The 16,069-nt window shown below is 44.6% G+C and overlaps 1 protein-coding gene across 7 annotated transcripts in view; it reads left to right on the top strand.

Moving 5' to 3' along the window:
• The window catches only part of ANKS1B (ankyrin repeat and sterile alpha motif domain containing 1B), an 823,383-nt gene that overhangs the window by 81,546 nt on the left and 725,768 nt on the right, over positions 1-16,069 (top strand). For all 7 annotated transcript variants that reach the window (XM_075933985.1, XM_075933942.1, XM_075933974.1 and 4 more), the window contains exon 2: positions 13,720-13,800. In XM_075933985.1, the coding sequence (XP_075790100.1) occupies positions 13,720-13,800 (81 nt within the window). The remainder of the gene's footprint in view (positions 1-13,719; positions 13,801-16,069) is intronic.

Below are 16,069 nucleotides of genomic sequence, written 5' to 3'. Positions count from 1 at the left end.
CTGCCGCTGGTACTCCTTCTGGTTCTGGGTCATCCTGCTGAGTGCCTGGGTGCAGGAAGATGTCCTGGGTGGGGTGGTGCACCCTGCATTCGCAGCTGCTGCGGCTGTGGAGAAACAAGAGAAGTGGTCAGTTATCCCTGGGGGCACAGTGGATGAAGCCCAGCTCCCCTCTGCATGATGAGGATGGCAGGTCTCCGTACTATCAGAGCCGATGTGCTTGCACACAGGCGATGTTTGGCATGTCCTGCTATCCCTGGGAATGTGAGCTGGCCAGGGACTGCACCTATGCCTCTGTGCTGTAAATAGTGTGGCGGTGGGAGAGGAGGGGAGATGTGCCCTGCCTCTGCATAGAGGAGGCTTGTGGAGGGAGGGCATCATGCAGTGTCCCTCCCTGGGGTCAGGAGCATGTCATGTGCTTTTATACATACACACGTGGGTAACAGGACAGGGCCCCGTGTGGCAGCCAGCCGGGCCCACATACCCAGGGTGGTACGGCACATGCACAGGTTGCTGCGTGCTCCATGGTCAGCAAGGCCCACACGCATGGTCTCTGGTCTCCCTCTCTCCCCTCCCCCTCCCCGCATAAGTGAACAGTGATGGCACTCACATGTCCAGGCCTCCCTGACCTCGGATGACACCAGCAACAGGCTTTCTGTGATGGCTCGGGGGTCCTGCATGCGGGGACACTCCCTCCAGGCTCCTGTGGCTCCTGGCCATACCTCCTCCTCCTCCTCCTCCTCTTCAGTGTCATGGGAAGGCCCCTCTGCCCCAGGCAGAGCCAGACCAAGTCATTCCAGTGCCCTGGGCAGACAGTTTAATTGCGCCCCGGGTTGGGGGAGGGCGCATGCGTGGCCCCGCCCCCGCGCCGGTGCGTGGGGGAGGGTGTATGTGCGGCTCTGCCCCTGCACCGGCGAATAGGGGAAAGTGCATGTGTGGCTCCGCCCCCATGCTGGTGCGTGGGGGAGGGCTCGTGGAGCAGGACGCACATGCCAGGCCCACCCCAGTACTGTTGCTGGCTTGCAGCCCGGGGCTGCCTGGGGCGGGATGGGCCGAGCCTGGCCGTGCAGGACCCCGTGGCCATGGGGGAAGGGCACTGCTGTGCGGCTGTGCAGGAGTTAACTTGACCCGCACCGCAGGTGGCCGCTGCAGGGTGGCCACTGGGAGCTGCTGCAGCCGCGATCCGGGAGCTGGGTGCGTGGCACCTGATGGCTCATGCTGGGCCAGGTGCACGGACTGCCGGCTCTGTGCTGGCAGGCTTGCAGCTGGCACAGGCACTGTGGCCAGAGTCTACCCCTTTAAGGGCTCCGGGGCTCGGGCGGGGAGCAGAAGAGTTTTCCTGGTTTGGCCCAGAGTGGCCACCAGGCACCCTGGGAAGGGCTGGAGGCCTCCTATTTTGAAATAAGCATCTACACAGCGCTTATTTTGATTTAGCTATTTTGAATTTGGCGGTATTACTTGTGGAAGGAGGTTTACCAAATTCGAAATAAGCGTTCCGCTATTTCAAATTAATTTCAAAATAGCGGTTTGGCTGTTTAGACGCTAGGAAAGTTATTTTGAAATAACTTTACTGTGTCGACATACCCTAAGGAGGAGTACAGCTAGTTCGGATTAGAAGCCTAATCCGAACTAGCTACTCCATGCCGCGTGTAGCCGCGCGGCATGGGGTTCGAACTAGCCGGCATTTAAAAATGGCGCCGGCCGGCTTCATGCAAATGAAGCCCGGGAAATTCAAATCCCGGGCTTCATTTGCAATTGCGGATGACTACATTACCCCCGCTAGTTCGAACTAGTTGTTGTTGTTCGTCCATCGTATTCGAAGAGGACCTTGACATCTAACGGGTTGTGGACTGTCCACGGTGTGTCCGCAAATGGCTGATAAGGCCGATACAGGCACGGAATGTTCTGCCACATGTCGGGCAGACATGTGTGGGCACCACTGTTGCAGCTTTTGCAACTCTGGCTTTATGGAGTGCTCGCTTCTCTTGTGCTATGGTTGTCCTTCTGGCTTCAGATGTTTGACAGCCTTGGTAGAGCAGCGTGTGCCATGTTGATCGGTCTTGTGCCAGGGTCTCCCAGGAGGTGGTGTCAATATCCAGGGACCTGAGAGAGGCTTTAAGCGTATCTTTGTACCGCTTCTTTTGACCCCCGTGCGATCGCTTCCCTTGAAACAGCTCACCATAGAAGAGCTGTTTAGGGACGCGATGATCTGGCATCCTTGCAACATGGCCTGCCCAGCGTGTCTGAGCTTTCATCAGCAGGGTGTAAACTGACGGCAGGCCTGCTCTAGAAAGTACTTCTGTGTCTGGCACCTTATCCTGCCACCGGATCCTCAGAAGTCTGCGGAGGCAAATCGTGTGGAAGTGGTTCAGTTGCCTAGCGTGCCTCCTGTATACAGTCCAAGTCTCACTGGCATACATCAGGGTAGTTAACACTACTGGTCGATAGACTTTAAGCTTTGTAGCAAGGCTTATTCCACGGCGGTCCCACACTTTGGTCAGCAGTCTGCCGAATGCAGAGCTTGCCTTGGCAACTCTGCAGTTGACCTCGATGTCAATTGTCACTGCGCGGGAGAGGGTGCTGCCAAGATATGTAAATTGGTCCACTGCTTGCAGCTTTTGTCCCTTCACTTTGATGGTGGGCACTTGATGTTGAGCTTTCGGAGCTGGCTGGTGCATCACTTCGGTTTTCTTTGTGTTGATGAGAAGGCCGAAGTTGTCACATGCTGCTGCGAATTTGTCCATGCTGGCTTGCATTTCCTGCTCTGATCCAGCATTCAGGGCGCAGTCGTCAGCAAAAAGGAGATCTCGTAGCACAGTCTCCTTTATCTTAGTGACAGCCTGGAGTCTTCGCAGGTTAAACAGTTTCCCATCGGTCCTGTATCTCAGTCTGATTCCCAAGGAACTGTTCTGAAAGGCGTCTGACAGCATGGCTGAAAACATTATGCTGAACAGGGTCGGTGCCAGCACACACCCTTGCTTGACGCTGTTTGTGACGAGAAAGGCCTCTGAAGCTTCTCCATCATCCAGAACACGAACCGTCATGCCGTCGTGGAACTGACGTACCATCAAGATGAATCTGTCAGGGCACCCAAACTTCAACATGATACGCCACAGACCTTCGCGACTGACAGTATCAAAAGCCTTGGTGAGATCCACGAAGATGGTGTACAGTTCACGATTCTGCTCTTGACACTTCTCTTGGAGCTGTCGGGCTGCGAAGATCATATCCACCGTGCCACGCTCTTTGCTGAAGCCGCACTGTGTCTCAGGTAATAAACCCTATTCCAGGTGGTCAATCAGGTGATTCAGCAACACTCGTGCAAGGATCTTACCTGTGATGGAAAGCAGTGATATTCCTCTATGATTATCACAAACTTGTCGATTTCCTTTCCTCTTGTAGAGGTGTACGATGGACGCGTCTTTCAGTTCCTGAGGAATAGATCCTTGATTCCAGAAGGACTGGAACAGCTGAGTGAGTTTGTCGACAAGCACTGCACCACCACCCTTATAGACTTCCGCTGGGATCGCATCAGATCCTGGGGCCTTGCCACTGGACAGCTGGTTTATGCCTGTAAGGTTTCAGTCTCTGATGGTGAGACATCCAGGCTGTGGTTGATATCCGCCTGGGGCATTCTATCAATCGCCTCGTTATTGATGGAAGATGGGCGGTTCAGTACGGATTGGAAGTGCTCAGCCCAACGCTGTAAAATCAGAGTCTTCTCAGTAATGAGAGTTGCACCATTTGAGTCCAGTAGAGGGGAACTCCCTGAGGGCTGAGGTCCATACAAGGATCTAAGGGCTTCGTAGAACCATTTGGCATCGTTTCTATCAGCAAACTTCTGGATTTCATCTGCTTTGGCACTCAACCAGGAGTCCTGCATCTTGCGAAGCTTGCTCTGTACGATCCTGCGAATGTTGTTGAAGGCATTTTTCTTAGCTGTTGACGACGGGTCATTCTGATGAGCACGGTGAAGGCGATGCTTTTCAGCAAGTATGGCCTTGATCTCTTCATCGTTTTCATCAAACCAGTCCTGCTGTTTCCTGTGTGAGGGTCCAAGAACCTTTAGTGCAGAAGAGTGCACAATATCCCGGAAGCGTTCCCAGTCCTTCTCAGCATTTTCCTCTAATTGCAGCTCTAAAAGTTGGTTGCCAAGTTCTTCTGCTAGTGAAGCTGCTGTGTTGGGGTTCCTCAGTCTACTGACATTGATCTTTTTCATCACAGCTTTGTTTCCCTGCGGACGTCTCTTTGGCTTGATGTGAAAGCTTAATTTGGAGATGATAAGTCTGTGGTCAGTCCAACAGTCAGCACTCGGCATGGCCTTGGTCACTCTTACATCCTGTCTGTCTTTCCTCCGCACAATGACATAATCAATGAGATGCCAGTGCTTAGAGTGTGGGTGCATCCAGGACGTCTTTTTGCGAGTGGGCAGGCGGAAGATGGTATTGGTGATGATCAAATCATGAGCCGCACATGTCTTCAGTAATAGTAGGCCATTGCTGTTACATTTACCGATTCCATTTTTTCCAATGACGCCATCCCAGACAGTGTGATCAGATCCTACTCTCGCGTTGAAATCGCCAAGTAGAATCAGCCTGTCGGTGCACTTCACGGATGAGAGTAGGGCATCGAGATCTTCATAAAACTTGTCCTTTACTTCATCCGGATTCGTAATTGTGGGCGCGTAAGCGCTGATCAGTGTGGCTTGCTTTCCTCTCGGTAGTGGAAGATGCAGTGTCATGAGTCGGTCGTTCACGCCCTTGGGAAGACTGGCAAGTTTGCGGACAAGATGATTCTTAACCGCAAAGCCAACTCCAGATTCATGACGTTCGTCACCGCTGTGTCCACGCCAGAAGAATGTGTAACCACCTCCTGTTTCCATGAGCTGACCTTCATTTGCTAGACGAGTTTCACACAGTGCCGCAATATCAATGTTAAATCTTGTGAGCTCTCTGGTGACCAGGGCTGTTCTTCTTTCTGATCGATCTGCTGAAGGGTTGTCTTGAAGCGTGCGTACGTTCCATGTGCCAATAGTGAGTGGTGTCACCTTGCATTTTGTTTGAAATTTTATTGTTCGACCGCATGAGATGGGATCCCCTCCAGCCGCGGTAAGCTGGCCAGGGTTCTATGAAGCAAACAATGTTTAGGGCACCTTTTCTAGCCCCTTCCTCTTACTACGGAGGTGAGCAGTGCAATCCTAAAGAGGGCTGCTCAGTCACTCAGGGTATGTCTACACTACCCTCCTAGTTCGAATTAGGAGGGTAATGTAGGCATACCGCACTTGCAAATGAAGCCTGGGATTTGAATTTCCCGGGCTTCATTTGCATAAGCGGGGCTCCGCCATTTTTAAAACCCCGCTCGTTCGAACCCCGTGCTGCACGGCTACACAGGGCACGAACTAGGTAGTTCGAACTAGGCTTCCTAGTTCGAACTACCGTTACTCCTCGTGGAATGAGGAGTAACAGTAGTTCGAACTAGGAAGCCTAGTTCGAACTACCTAGTTCGTGCCCCGTGTAGCCACGCGGCACGGGGTTCGAACGAGCGGGGTTTTAAAAATGGCGGAGCCCCGCTTATGCAAATGAAGCCCGGGAAATTCAAATCCCAGGCTTCATTTGCAAGTGCAGTATGCCTACATTACCCCGCTAGTTCAAACTAGCGGGGTAGTGTAGACATACCCTTAGGTAGACGCCAAATCCAGCTGTTGCTTCGGCCAGCAAGAAGACGACCATTAGACCTGAGCCGCCTGTGTGCAGGTCCGCGGCTACAGCTCCCAGTGTATCCACACCTGCTGCTTCGTCGCTCGCCCGTCGCCACAGGACTTTAAGGTTTATGGGAATTAGGGGATGTCGAGATGTCAAGACTTGCGCGTGAATTGTCAGCCTCACTCTCTCTTCCCAGATTCCATCTTGCTCCAATGGCAGGACTAATGTCAAGACGGTTGGAGATGGGCTGGGCGCAGTGGTTGACCAGGGCATCTTTCATGTCTTGCCGTGCTCTTAGCATACAACATCGCTTGCAGAAACCACCTTCATGACCGTTGGTCCTATTCTAGTAGGTCTCATCTGCTCGATCTGCCGGAGTCTGTCTTCACATGCTCGGGATAGACAAGTCTCTATCTCACCGAAGGTCGATGACCCGACAGCTACTCTCAACCTGGTTTAGCCAGCCTGTTGAAGCTGTTGCCCGGGGTGTGGCCGCTGCACATGCTACAGCTACTAGGAGCCACAGGTGAGAGCTGAGTGACAAGTGGGGACCAAAGGTGGATGAGCTGCCCTAAAAGGACATGACATGCCCGTACATCAGAGGTGCTACCCCTCCCTGAACACCCCATACACCCGGCGGGGTAGTGTAGACATATCCTAACAGATTTATTTGGGCATTAACTTTTGTGGGTACTATCTCACACACACACACACACACACACACACACACACACACACACACATATAAAATCTCCCTACTTCTGTGATTTCCACTCCATGCATCTGGCAAAGTGGTTTTTACCCATCAAAGCTTATGCACAAATAAATTTGTTAGTCTTTAAGGTGCCACAGGACTCCTTGCATTTTTGTCAAATGCAGCCTAACATGGCTTACCCCTCTGACACTTTCTAGTGCTCTCTTTGACCATTGGTAGTACAACCTTTAATTATTGGCTCTCCTATATGTGGATACAGTCATCTTGCTTCTGAGTAAAATTGTTGCTGCAAACAGTATTATTTCCCAGGTGGATTTGAAAGGCCAGATATGCAAACTTTGCTTTCTTTCTCTTAGTATAGATTGAATGAGGCATCTGACTCAGTATTTCCTAATAGAAAGGCTGTGATATTGCAATCAATACTTTGTTCCAGTGATTTCTTTTCTTATCGCCTGCAGGATTTTCATTGAAAAATGTTCCAAAAGAGGAAAATAAAGAAGAAAGCATAATTCCAACAGGGAAAAAATATTAACTCTGAGGGATTATCTCTCCCTAAGGATATGTCTATACTTGCACCTTAGTTCGAACTAGGGATGCAAATATAGGCATTCAAAGTAGTCAATGAAGCAGGGATTTAAATATCCCGCGCTTCATTAGCATAATCTCGCTAGTGTGTTATTCCGCTCAACAGCTGTTTTGAAAGTGAAAGTGCGTGATGGGACACGTTAGTTTGAACCAAACCCCTTGGCTCTAACTAACGTACTCCTCAATTTTTGAGGAGTAACGTTAGTTCAAGGCAAGGGGTTTGGTTCAAACTAGCGTGTCCTGGCGTGCACTTTCACTTTCGAAACAGCCGTTGAGCAGAGTAATGAGCCGGCGAGATCATGCTAATGAAGTGCGAGATATTTAAATCCCCACTTCACTGACTACTTCAAATGCCTACATATGCGTCCCTAGTTTGAACTAGGGTGCAAGTGTAGACATACCCTAAGTGTACAACTGCTCTCTGAACTTTCCCTAAAAAAAGTCTAAAAAGGGAAAAAAAGGTTTAAATCTAAATTAAATCTGTCAAAACTATGAAAACAAAATGTTGCAATTGACTAAAACAGAAAAATATTTTTGTTTGTCAGTTACCAATCTTTTTTTTGAGATTGACTTTTTGTTCTTATTCAGGACAGGATTTTTTTTTTCAAAATAAAAAATTCTTGTGGGATGAGAAACCTTCCTACTGTGCTCACATTTTGCTCACTACCACTCTTAGCACAGTGCCTAAAGGCATCATTGAACCTGAAAGAAATAATTTTAAATATATAAAATCATAAAGTAACAATAAAAGTGTTAGTTTAGATTTTAGTAAGTAAAAACATCACAAGAAGAGGATAGAGTGGTGTTTCAATTTCAAAAAGTCCCTTTGTCAGTCTATATTTTGGTTTGATAATGGTATCTAATGAAATAAGAAAAACTTCTAACATTTATCTTTTGGATTGTTTTTTTAATTTTAAGTTTCAGCTCTTTCTTTGATTGATTTGGCTTTTTAATACTCTGTGTGCAATTGCCCTTTTCAATATTTCAGTTAAGATTTAAAATGTGTGATTAAGGATATCTTCTGCTTTTGTCAATTCAAAACTTATAGTTGAGCTTGTCCACAAAAAATTGCACTGCGCTTTTTTGGTCTCCTTGCATGCACAACTTTTGAATGCTCTGTATTGTGTCCAAAATATATTTATTGGACTATATTGTATGTGAAAATTGTAGCTTGTCCAATTTCATTCACTAATGGTATGCATTAAAGCTTTTAAACCTACTTTCTTGGGAAGCAATTTGAAAAATACACCCCTAAAATTAAGTGAAGTAGTTTGAATTATATAGAGACTTATGAGAAAGAGAAATTAACCATTCTTTATGAAGAAGAATAAATTTTATTTAATAATGTATCCCTTAAAGCTACCACTCAATGGGGAACTGTGAAAAATTTAAAAAATACTGAAACATTTTTGAGCACTTTGGTAACAGTTCATAAAAAGAAACTTAGAAAAGAGTCATATATAATGGACTAAAAATGAAGAAGTGATATCTATGTATCAAATAAAAGAGAGATGGGAGCTATTTCATCTGTTCACAATGAGTCAAAATGACAGTTTTGCATTTTAACAGTTCGGTGCTGTGTTTAATGTGCAGAAAGGCCCACATTTTAAAAAGTGTACTTGCAAAAGTGTGCACATATTTACTTGTGCCCAATTTGTACGAACACTAATACCGAATGAGCATATGCAAATCAGGAATTTGTGCATGTACATAACTGCACTCGTGATTCTAATTTGGGTGTGCACATCAGATGTTGGTAAAAGTGAACATGCATATTTGGAAATATGGATCATAATTTTAGCAATAGAATAAATCCGTGTAACTTTTGCTCTGTGAAAAAATAAACAAATTAAAGGTCTTAAACTTTGAAGCTGATGCGTTTTCACTAGTAGGATCAGGATGAGGCCTAGAGTTGAAATTCACTATAGGTTGAACCTCTCTAACCGGGGCTTTCTCAGCCTGCTAATGTTTATAAAATCCTGTAAAAAAATTTTATTTATTAAAAGCAAATATCTATTGCTATCATATGATCCTTATCTGCTGCTTTTCACTATACAATTTTTAGGTGCCTACTTGTTTTTCCCTTTGTAGTGTGGACATAATTGAAGGTTTTTTTCAGAAAAAACACCATATCCTGGGTTAGTTACTACCATTAGGGTCTGATGAACAAAGCAAATAGCACTATGGCTTGCCTTGTGAGGGTCTGAAAGGAGGCAAGCTGTAACAATTTTGAATGGATTGGGTAGGGTTGCCAGGTGTCCGGTATTGACCCGAACAGTCCGGTATTTTCGGCTCCTGTCTGGTAAAAAAAACAGAAAATACCGGACACTTAAAATGTCTAGTATTTTCTGATATATTTTTCTGGTCAGGGGGAAAAAATACCAGACTGTCTGGGTCAATACCGGACACCTGGCAACCCTACGACACACTTAGCAATTGGGCCTAGCCCTCCCCCCATCACTTACTGGTTCTGCAGGGGAGCTGTCTGGCCTGGAGTGGGGAGGGAGGTAAGATGGGCTGCTGGCAGCCTTTCAGGAGAGGCAGAGCCCAGCCCCTCTTGTTCTTAAAGGGCATGCTGGTTAATAACTCTCTGCATTCTTTTTTTTTTTTTTTTTTGCTCAACAACTTTGGTCTTCCTCCCTTTTTTTCAACGAGAAAATGTCCCCTTTTTTTGTGTGTGGGGAGAGGGTGTTCAGTATTTTTGGTTAAACCATCTGGCAACCCTAGGATTGGGGCACTTCTGGATTCCTGCTCAAGCCACAGATTGTGCATTGCTCAGTAACTGCTCTATGTGAACCTTGTTGGACTACATTAATATTATCTGGGTACCTAGAGTATACTTCGGAGAGCCACAGGGGGCAGAGTACAACACACATCCCTTGGCTTGGTCAGCGAAGCCAGCACCCCATGACTTACTTCCTGTCAGACCCTCAATGAGCAGCAATCTTCAGGGGAGGAGAAGCCAGAGGGGCAGGAGGAGACAGTGGCAAAGGAGGACAATGGGGAGATGACAGATGAGGGAGAAGAAAATGTGGATCAACCCAGGAAAGTGGCTGAAGCTGAGAACTGGCTAAGGTAATTAAGGTGCCTTGATGGTATCGAAGTGATGCTTTCTCAGGGCCAGTTCTTTTCCTCTCTGTTTTTGGGGAGTCAGGGTTGGAGCACAATGGAGGAGGAGACTGGGAAATAGAGTTTCCTGGTTTCTTCAGGGGAAAAGGAGGGAGATCCAAGCTGCCTCCCTAATTTTTTTCTTAAGCAATCCTAAAAGTCTCAGAGCGTGACATCTCTGACATATATATTATCTGAATAATTTACTGCTGAAAATGTATTTAAAGGAAGGTTTTCACCACATAGTCTAGTACAGCGGTTCCCAAATTTACCTGATCGTTTTCCCACTCCTTGTGTCTGTAGTTGTTTATGTTCCCACCCTGCTGCTGCCACAAAAGTTCAAATAGAGCTACCTAGCTCTGAAGTCAGAGAAGAGAGTGGTGGTGGCTGTCAGGGTACTGAGCTCTGAAGACAGCACAGAAATCGCTGATAATAAGAATAGCGATACAATACTATGACACCCTCAATTCTCTGCTTTTCCTGGCAGCAGCTTGCTAGCTTCTCTTTTGTTTCACAGCTCTGAAGTCACTTGTAGCAAGAGAGAGAATGTCTGAGAGTTGACTTGAAAACCTGACCTTTTCAATGCAATAGTAGACTTTTGTGATACAATTTCATTTCACAAAAATGTTTCAAAGGTTTTGTTTTGATTAAAATCCAGAGCTAAAACAAAATATGAAGCTTTGAAACCATTGCAAAATGGAATTATTATCCTCTGAGTAACTATGCTTTTGAAAATTTTAGCCATGGCATTGGTACAGTCTGAACTTAATGATATAGGCCCTGAGCCTACAATGTGCTTTATTTTAAGTATGTAAGTAGTCCTATTGGTGTCAATAATTTTGTACTTAAAGTACATAGTTTGTACAATAGTTATGTATTTCAGGCTCTTAAAATATGCATATACTTATATCTGTGCATGTGTTTAAGTGTTTTCTAAATAATAGTAATTCTAAATTCAGCTGTATTTTGAATGTGTTGTGTAAAAAACCCCTAAAACAGTAAAATTTTAAATACTATATTCACAGCTATACAAATATATTTACCCTGCCCTACCTTTTAAAGGATATATTTAGCCTAACAAATGTGTTGATTTCAGAGAAGAGAAATTGTTTATAAATCATTCTATCATTCATCAGTTGTCTCTAAAGAAAAATAATAAGCAGTGAAAGATAACTTTTAGGGAAAATAATAAAAAAGAAGAAATTTAGTATCTTTTCAACAAGTATTATGAATTGACACCTTAAAAATAAGGAATCATATAGGATGAGATGAAAACAAATTTTGTTCTGGTCTTTTCTACATAGCACCGAATCAGAAATACTCCTTCATTTTTCCTATTGAATGAAAATAAATTTTGTTCTTTGACAGATTTGTCTGGAGGCTAAGCCTAAATACAATTATCATTGACAAATTAGTGGATGTGTCAGCTTTAGAAGAAAGGAATTAGCATCTAATAATGTTTCTTTTGTCAATTTTTTGATATGCCAAAATGCCTTTCAATTCTTCCTTCTTCAGGAAGCTGAAATTAACTGTTTTAATTGAAGGATCCAGAGATAAAGGTGACTTTTATAGCTGCAAGTTGCTCACATGACATATGAAGTAACATTTTCAAAGTGACTGGAGATCCTATTATTGGACACACAGTGAGACTGAGTAAGAAAAGTATAGATGTAGTGTTTTGTATGTCTAATGTAAGAAGATAGGAAAATTGAAAAACAGCTTTATAATTCTTGAAGGACACAAAGAAATAGATTTTTCTTTGTATTAACTTCCAAAAAGACAATTAAAGCCTGAACCTGCAAAGGTCTGAGGGTACGTCTAGATTGCGGCGCTATTTCAGGATACGTCTGGTATCCCAAATTAGTGTTTTCTGCATCTTGACAGCATGCCTGTTATTTTGAAAAGCAGTCAAAATAATGGGCATGCTATTCCAATGACCCGGTAAACCTCATTCCGCAAGGATTAAGGGACTTGTTGGAATAGCAGTCTATTTTGAAATTTGGCACTCTGTAGACAGCGCCATATTTTGAAATAGACTATCTCGAAATAAGCTATGCAATTTGCATAGCTCAAATTGCATAGCTTATTTCAAGCTAGCACCACAGTGTAGATGCACCCTGAGGGTATGTCTAGATTAAATGGCTCCGTCGATGGAGCCATGTAGATGAGTTTACTAGACATAGGAAAATGAAGCGGCGATTTAAATAATCGCCACTTCATTTACATCAAAATGGCCACCGTGCTGTGCCGATCAGCTGTTTGGCAGAACAGCGGGGCAGTCTGGACGTGCTGCGGTTGACAAGGGAAGCCTTTGTCGACCGCTCTGGTAAACCTCATTTCATGGAGCCATGTAGTCTAGACATACCCTGAGTGTCATTTATACAGAAAGGCTATAATATTCCCCCTGGAAAGTACAATTATTTATAATTCTGAACTAACTAATAGTTCAGGCACAAATACTGAAAAAAATAATTGAAATATGAAAATAGGTAATCTCTAGACACAAACACAGATCTAATGTAGGAGTCTTAAAAAAAGTCTTTTAGACACATCTAGCCATTTCACAGCCAAGTTTGGTGACTTTGATCATAGAAAACTACAGTAAATGCTGAATTAATTTTTTTAACTGAATTGCTTCAGACCATTTTCTTTGAAAACTCAGCATGTAATTTCCTAAGGAAGTAAAGGAAAAATATTGTTTGTCTATGAAGGCTGAAGAGTATTTTCATACTTGGTATGAACCAGGATTGCTGCTCAAATCTCATAATTCCATGTACTGAAAAGGCTACACTGCATAAAGTAATACAATACTAAAGTGCTTTTACAATTTAAAGGGACATAGCATGAAATTTAATCAATTAAAATGAACAGAAAATACTTTCAGGTACTGCATTGACTTTGAAGTTTCTACTTAAAAAAACCATTCCCATATTGTTTTGTGAACAATGGAGGCAATCAATAGGAAAACTGACTACAAAGGAAAAATAATGAAGTGGACTATACACAAATTACTATCAAATTCACAAAGTTATCAAATTGAATAAATAGGGTAAATAGATTTTACTGCTCTTTCAGTTATATAATCTTAGGAGTTACTTTTCAAAGCAGGAAGTACATATAACAGGCAGAGTGTGATTTTTAAAGTGACTGTATCTCTTTAAAGGATGTTATTGGCAACAATTATTCTTACACTACTTTAAGTCAGGAGTGACTGAACTCATGTCAACAAAGTTATATTGGTGAAAAACTAGTGTGAAAGGAATCACAGTGTATTTCAGCATATTTAGTAGAAAATTCCAGGTAGCAGAATGTTATTACTGGAAGAAGAGATCTGACTGAAATTACAGAGTAGTTATTAATCTTTAAGAACTATCCTACATGAAGTTCAAGATTGCCATAAGATGAACATATGTTAAATGATTTTTATAAATAAATTACTTGAACTTCAGTATGTCGATTTCCACATAGAAGGCATTTCTAAATAATTTGTGCCTGATATATTAGCTATTTCTATTGCAGGAACCTTTACATTCATATTATAATTTCATCATTCATCAAACATTTTTGTTTTCCATTAAAAGCAATAATTTTACAATTGTGTTTTATTTGCAGTATCTGGCGAGGTCCAAATATAAACTGCACAGACAGTTCGGGTTACACTGCTTTACACCATGCAGCTTTAAATGGACACAGGTAAGTGCCATTTGCCTCATATTTATGGCCATATTTCTCTGGGTATACTTAATGAATGTAGCATAACACTGACTTCTTTGAGTATTATTGTCCTTATGGATTCCATTTCAGGTGTTCATGCACCCCATATGACCTTGATTAGAGAATTTTTGTAGCAGTGCCCATTTTATTTGCACCTGGACCCCAACTATCCTCATGCCTCATATTGAGTGTTTATAGGGAGTATAAAACAAACTGCCCTCAGTCCCTTCTCAATAGCCTTAGCATCAGATTGAGCAATTAGCACTTCTTTACAAGTCTGCTTTTAGAGCTATTTTTTAATTTAGTCATTAGATAGAGGCCTCCTTAGTTTTATTTTTTGTTAATGTTTGAGGGGATGGTCGGGGGTGGCCACTCTGCCTCACTTCACTGAGTTCCAGTAATCCTTGTTCTCAGGCCTGTGGTCAGACCAAAGCAACAGTTAGTAGGTCAATTTCCCACTTCTGGGCTGGCAACTCTAGTCCTGGGACTCGGGTCGACACACGGGAGGGACAACAAACACACAATTAGTAAAGTGGCCCAGGCCCTGCTTCAGGGCAGGGCAACAAATAATCAGTAGTCAAAGTCGGGAAACTCAAACAATCAGGTCTTCTCATTCTAGCGGAGATTCGACAAGCACAGGCTATTGGCCTGGTGTAGCAGAGGTGGAAGACTACCACCTGGGGGTTGCATGGCAGGGAGGAATGCAGGCCCACCCGCTCCACTGTGTCCCAGCCCAGGACCCTAACAACAGCAGATCAGCCTGCTGCTGGATCAGCAGGGATCCTCACCACAGCACGCTGACATCAGCTCTAGTTTGGCCAGACTAATGTTGGCTATCTCGAGGCTACTTCCCATTTTCCCATCTGCACCTACCGGTCCTATAACAGGCCTTCTGGGATGTTGGGGTAAACAGTTCTTGCATTGCTGGTAATTCCTCCGAGTCAAAGGACGTCTTGGGTCCCAGTGGTCTGAACCAGTCCTCAGCCTCCTGCAAGCCCTCAGCAGCCTCCCAGTGCAAGAGCACAGGTCAGGCGTCTGGTTCCTCTGGCAGCTGGGGCCTGACTGAACTTCTAAGTTGGCTTTTTATCCTGCTAGCCAAACCCCTTGATTTCTGGTCACATGATCAGTTGGGGCCAGGCTCTTCCCCAGAGGCTTGCGAAGGGGGACTTCTCCCAGTGGGCGGCCACTCCCCCTCTATACAGATACCTTTCATCTCCCTTCTTCCCCCACAGCTTCCAATGTTTGAGGTCTTCACTTCCAGCTTCCTGTGGGGCTTCTATTTCTTCTTTGGAAAGAAGTTATTGGGTGGGGTGAAGATTACAAGTTTGAAGCACTCCCTAAGTTGCCAGGAATGTGTATATACAGCACTACATTTATTGACCTTCAGTATGGTTAATGATGAGCTTACGGCAGCTGCGGGATTGCTAATGGTGGAATTTCCCAGGGCCTTGACATCATACAGGTTGGACCTGAGCAAGATCTGGGAGGGCAACATCAAGTCATAACATGCACTCTAAGGGGCCAACCCCAGGAAAGTCCCCCAAGATGGTCAGACTGACCTCTAGACCATAAGCAAGCCAGGGCAGCAAATTATCCCAATAGGCACTGGGGCATGACTCAGTCCCAGGTCTTCAAACCCCGTGCGTTGTGCCAGAAGCCTATTGGTAAGACCCTCACAAATCTTGCCTTGTGCTTGAATGAAGCACACCAAACAAACAAATGGAAGATCTGCAGGGGTTTCCAACCTTGCATGAAAAAGGAAAAAGACTTTAGGCTCAAACTCCTTATGGAGTCAACTATTCACCCTCTACAGGTGTAACTTGGCCCACCACCAAAATCGACTACATCAATGCACAGAACATTATCCTTAGTGCAGGGTAGTATGGCACTACCAAATGCCCTGGTGCTCAAGACTTCCTGGCACCCCCAGTCTCCATTGTGTATTGCTGGTGCAGTGACCTCTCAACATCATTCATATTCTCCAGTGCAATATAAGAAACAGAAGCAGCCAGAGAGAGGGTCATCACCAACAACCAAAGGTGATGAGGCTCATGAAGGACACCCCACAGTGCCTTGTGAACAATCGGTGCCTTGTGAACCATGCACAGAGCTGTTGATTTTGGTTCTTGTGGACTGCCTGATGTGGGAGAGCCAGATAGGAGATTTGGAAATGCCACCCATCCATTTCAGGCAGAAGGGACTTTATTGAAATGACCGCCTACCACTCTCCATCGTCACTGGTGCACAG

Source organism: Pelodiscus sinensis, chromosome 1 (genome assembly GCF_049634645.1).
Source record: "Pelodiscus sinensis isolate JC-2024 chromosome 1, ASM4963464v1, whole genome shotgun sequence".
Lineage (NCBI taxonomy): Eukaryota > Metazoa > Chordata > Testudines > Trionychidae > Pelodiscus > Pelodiscus sinensis.
Note: the sequence above shows the minus strand (reverse complement) of the source record. Positions and strands in the feature narration are given on the sequence as shown.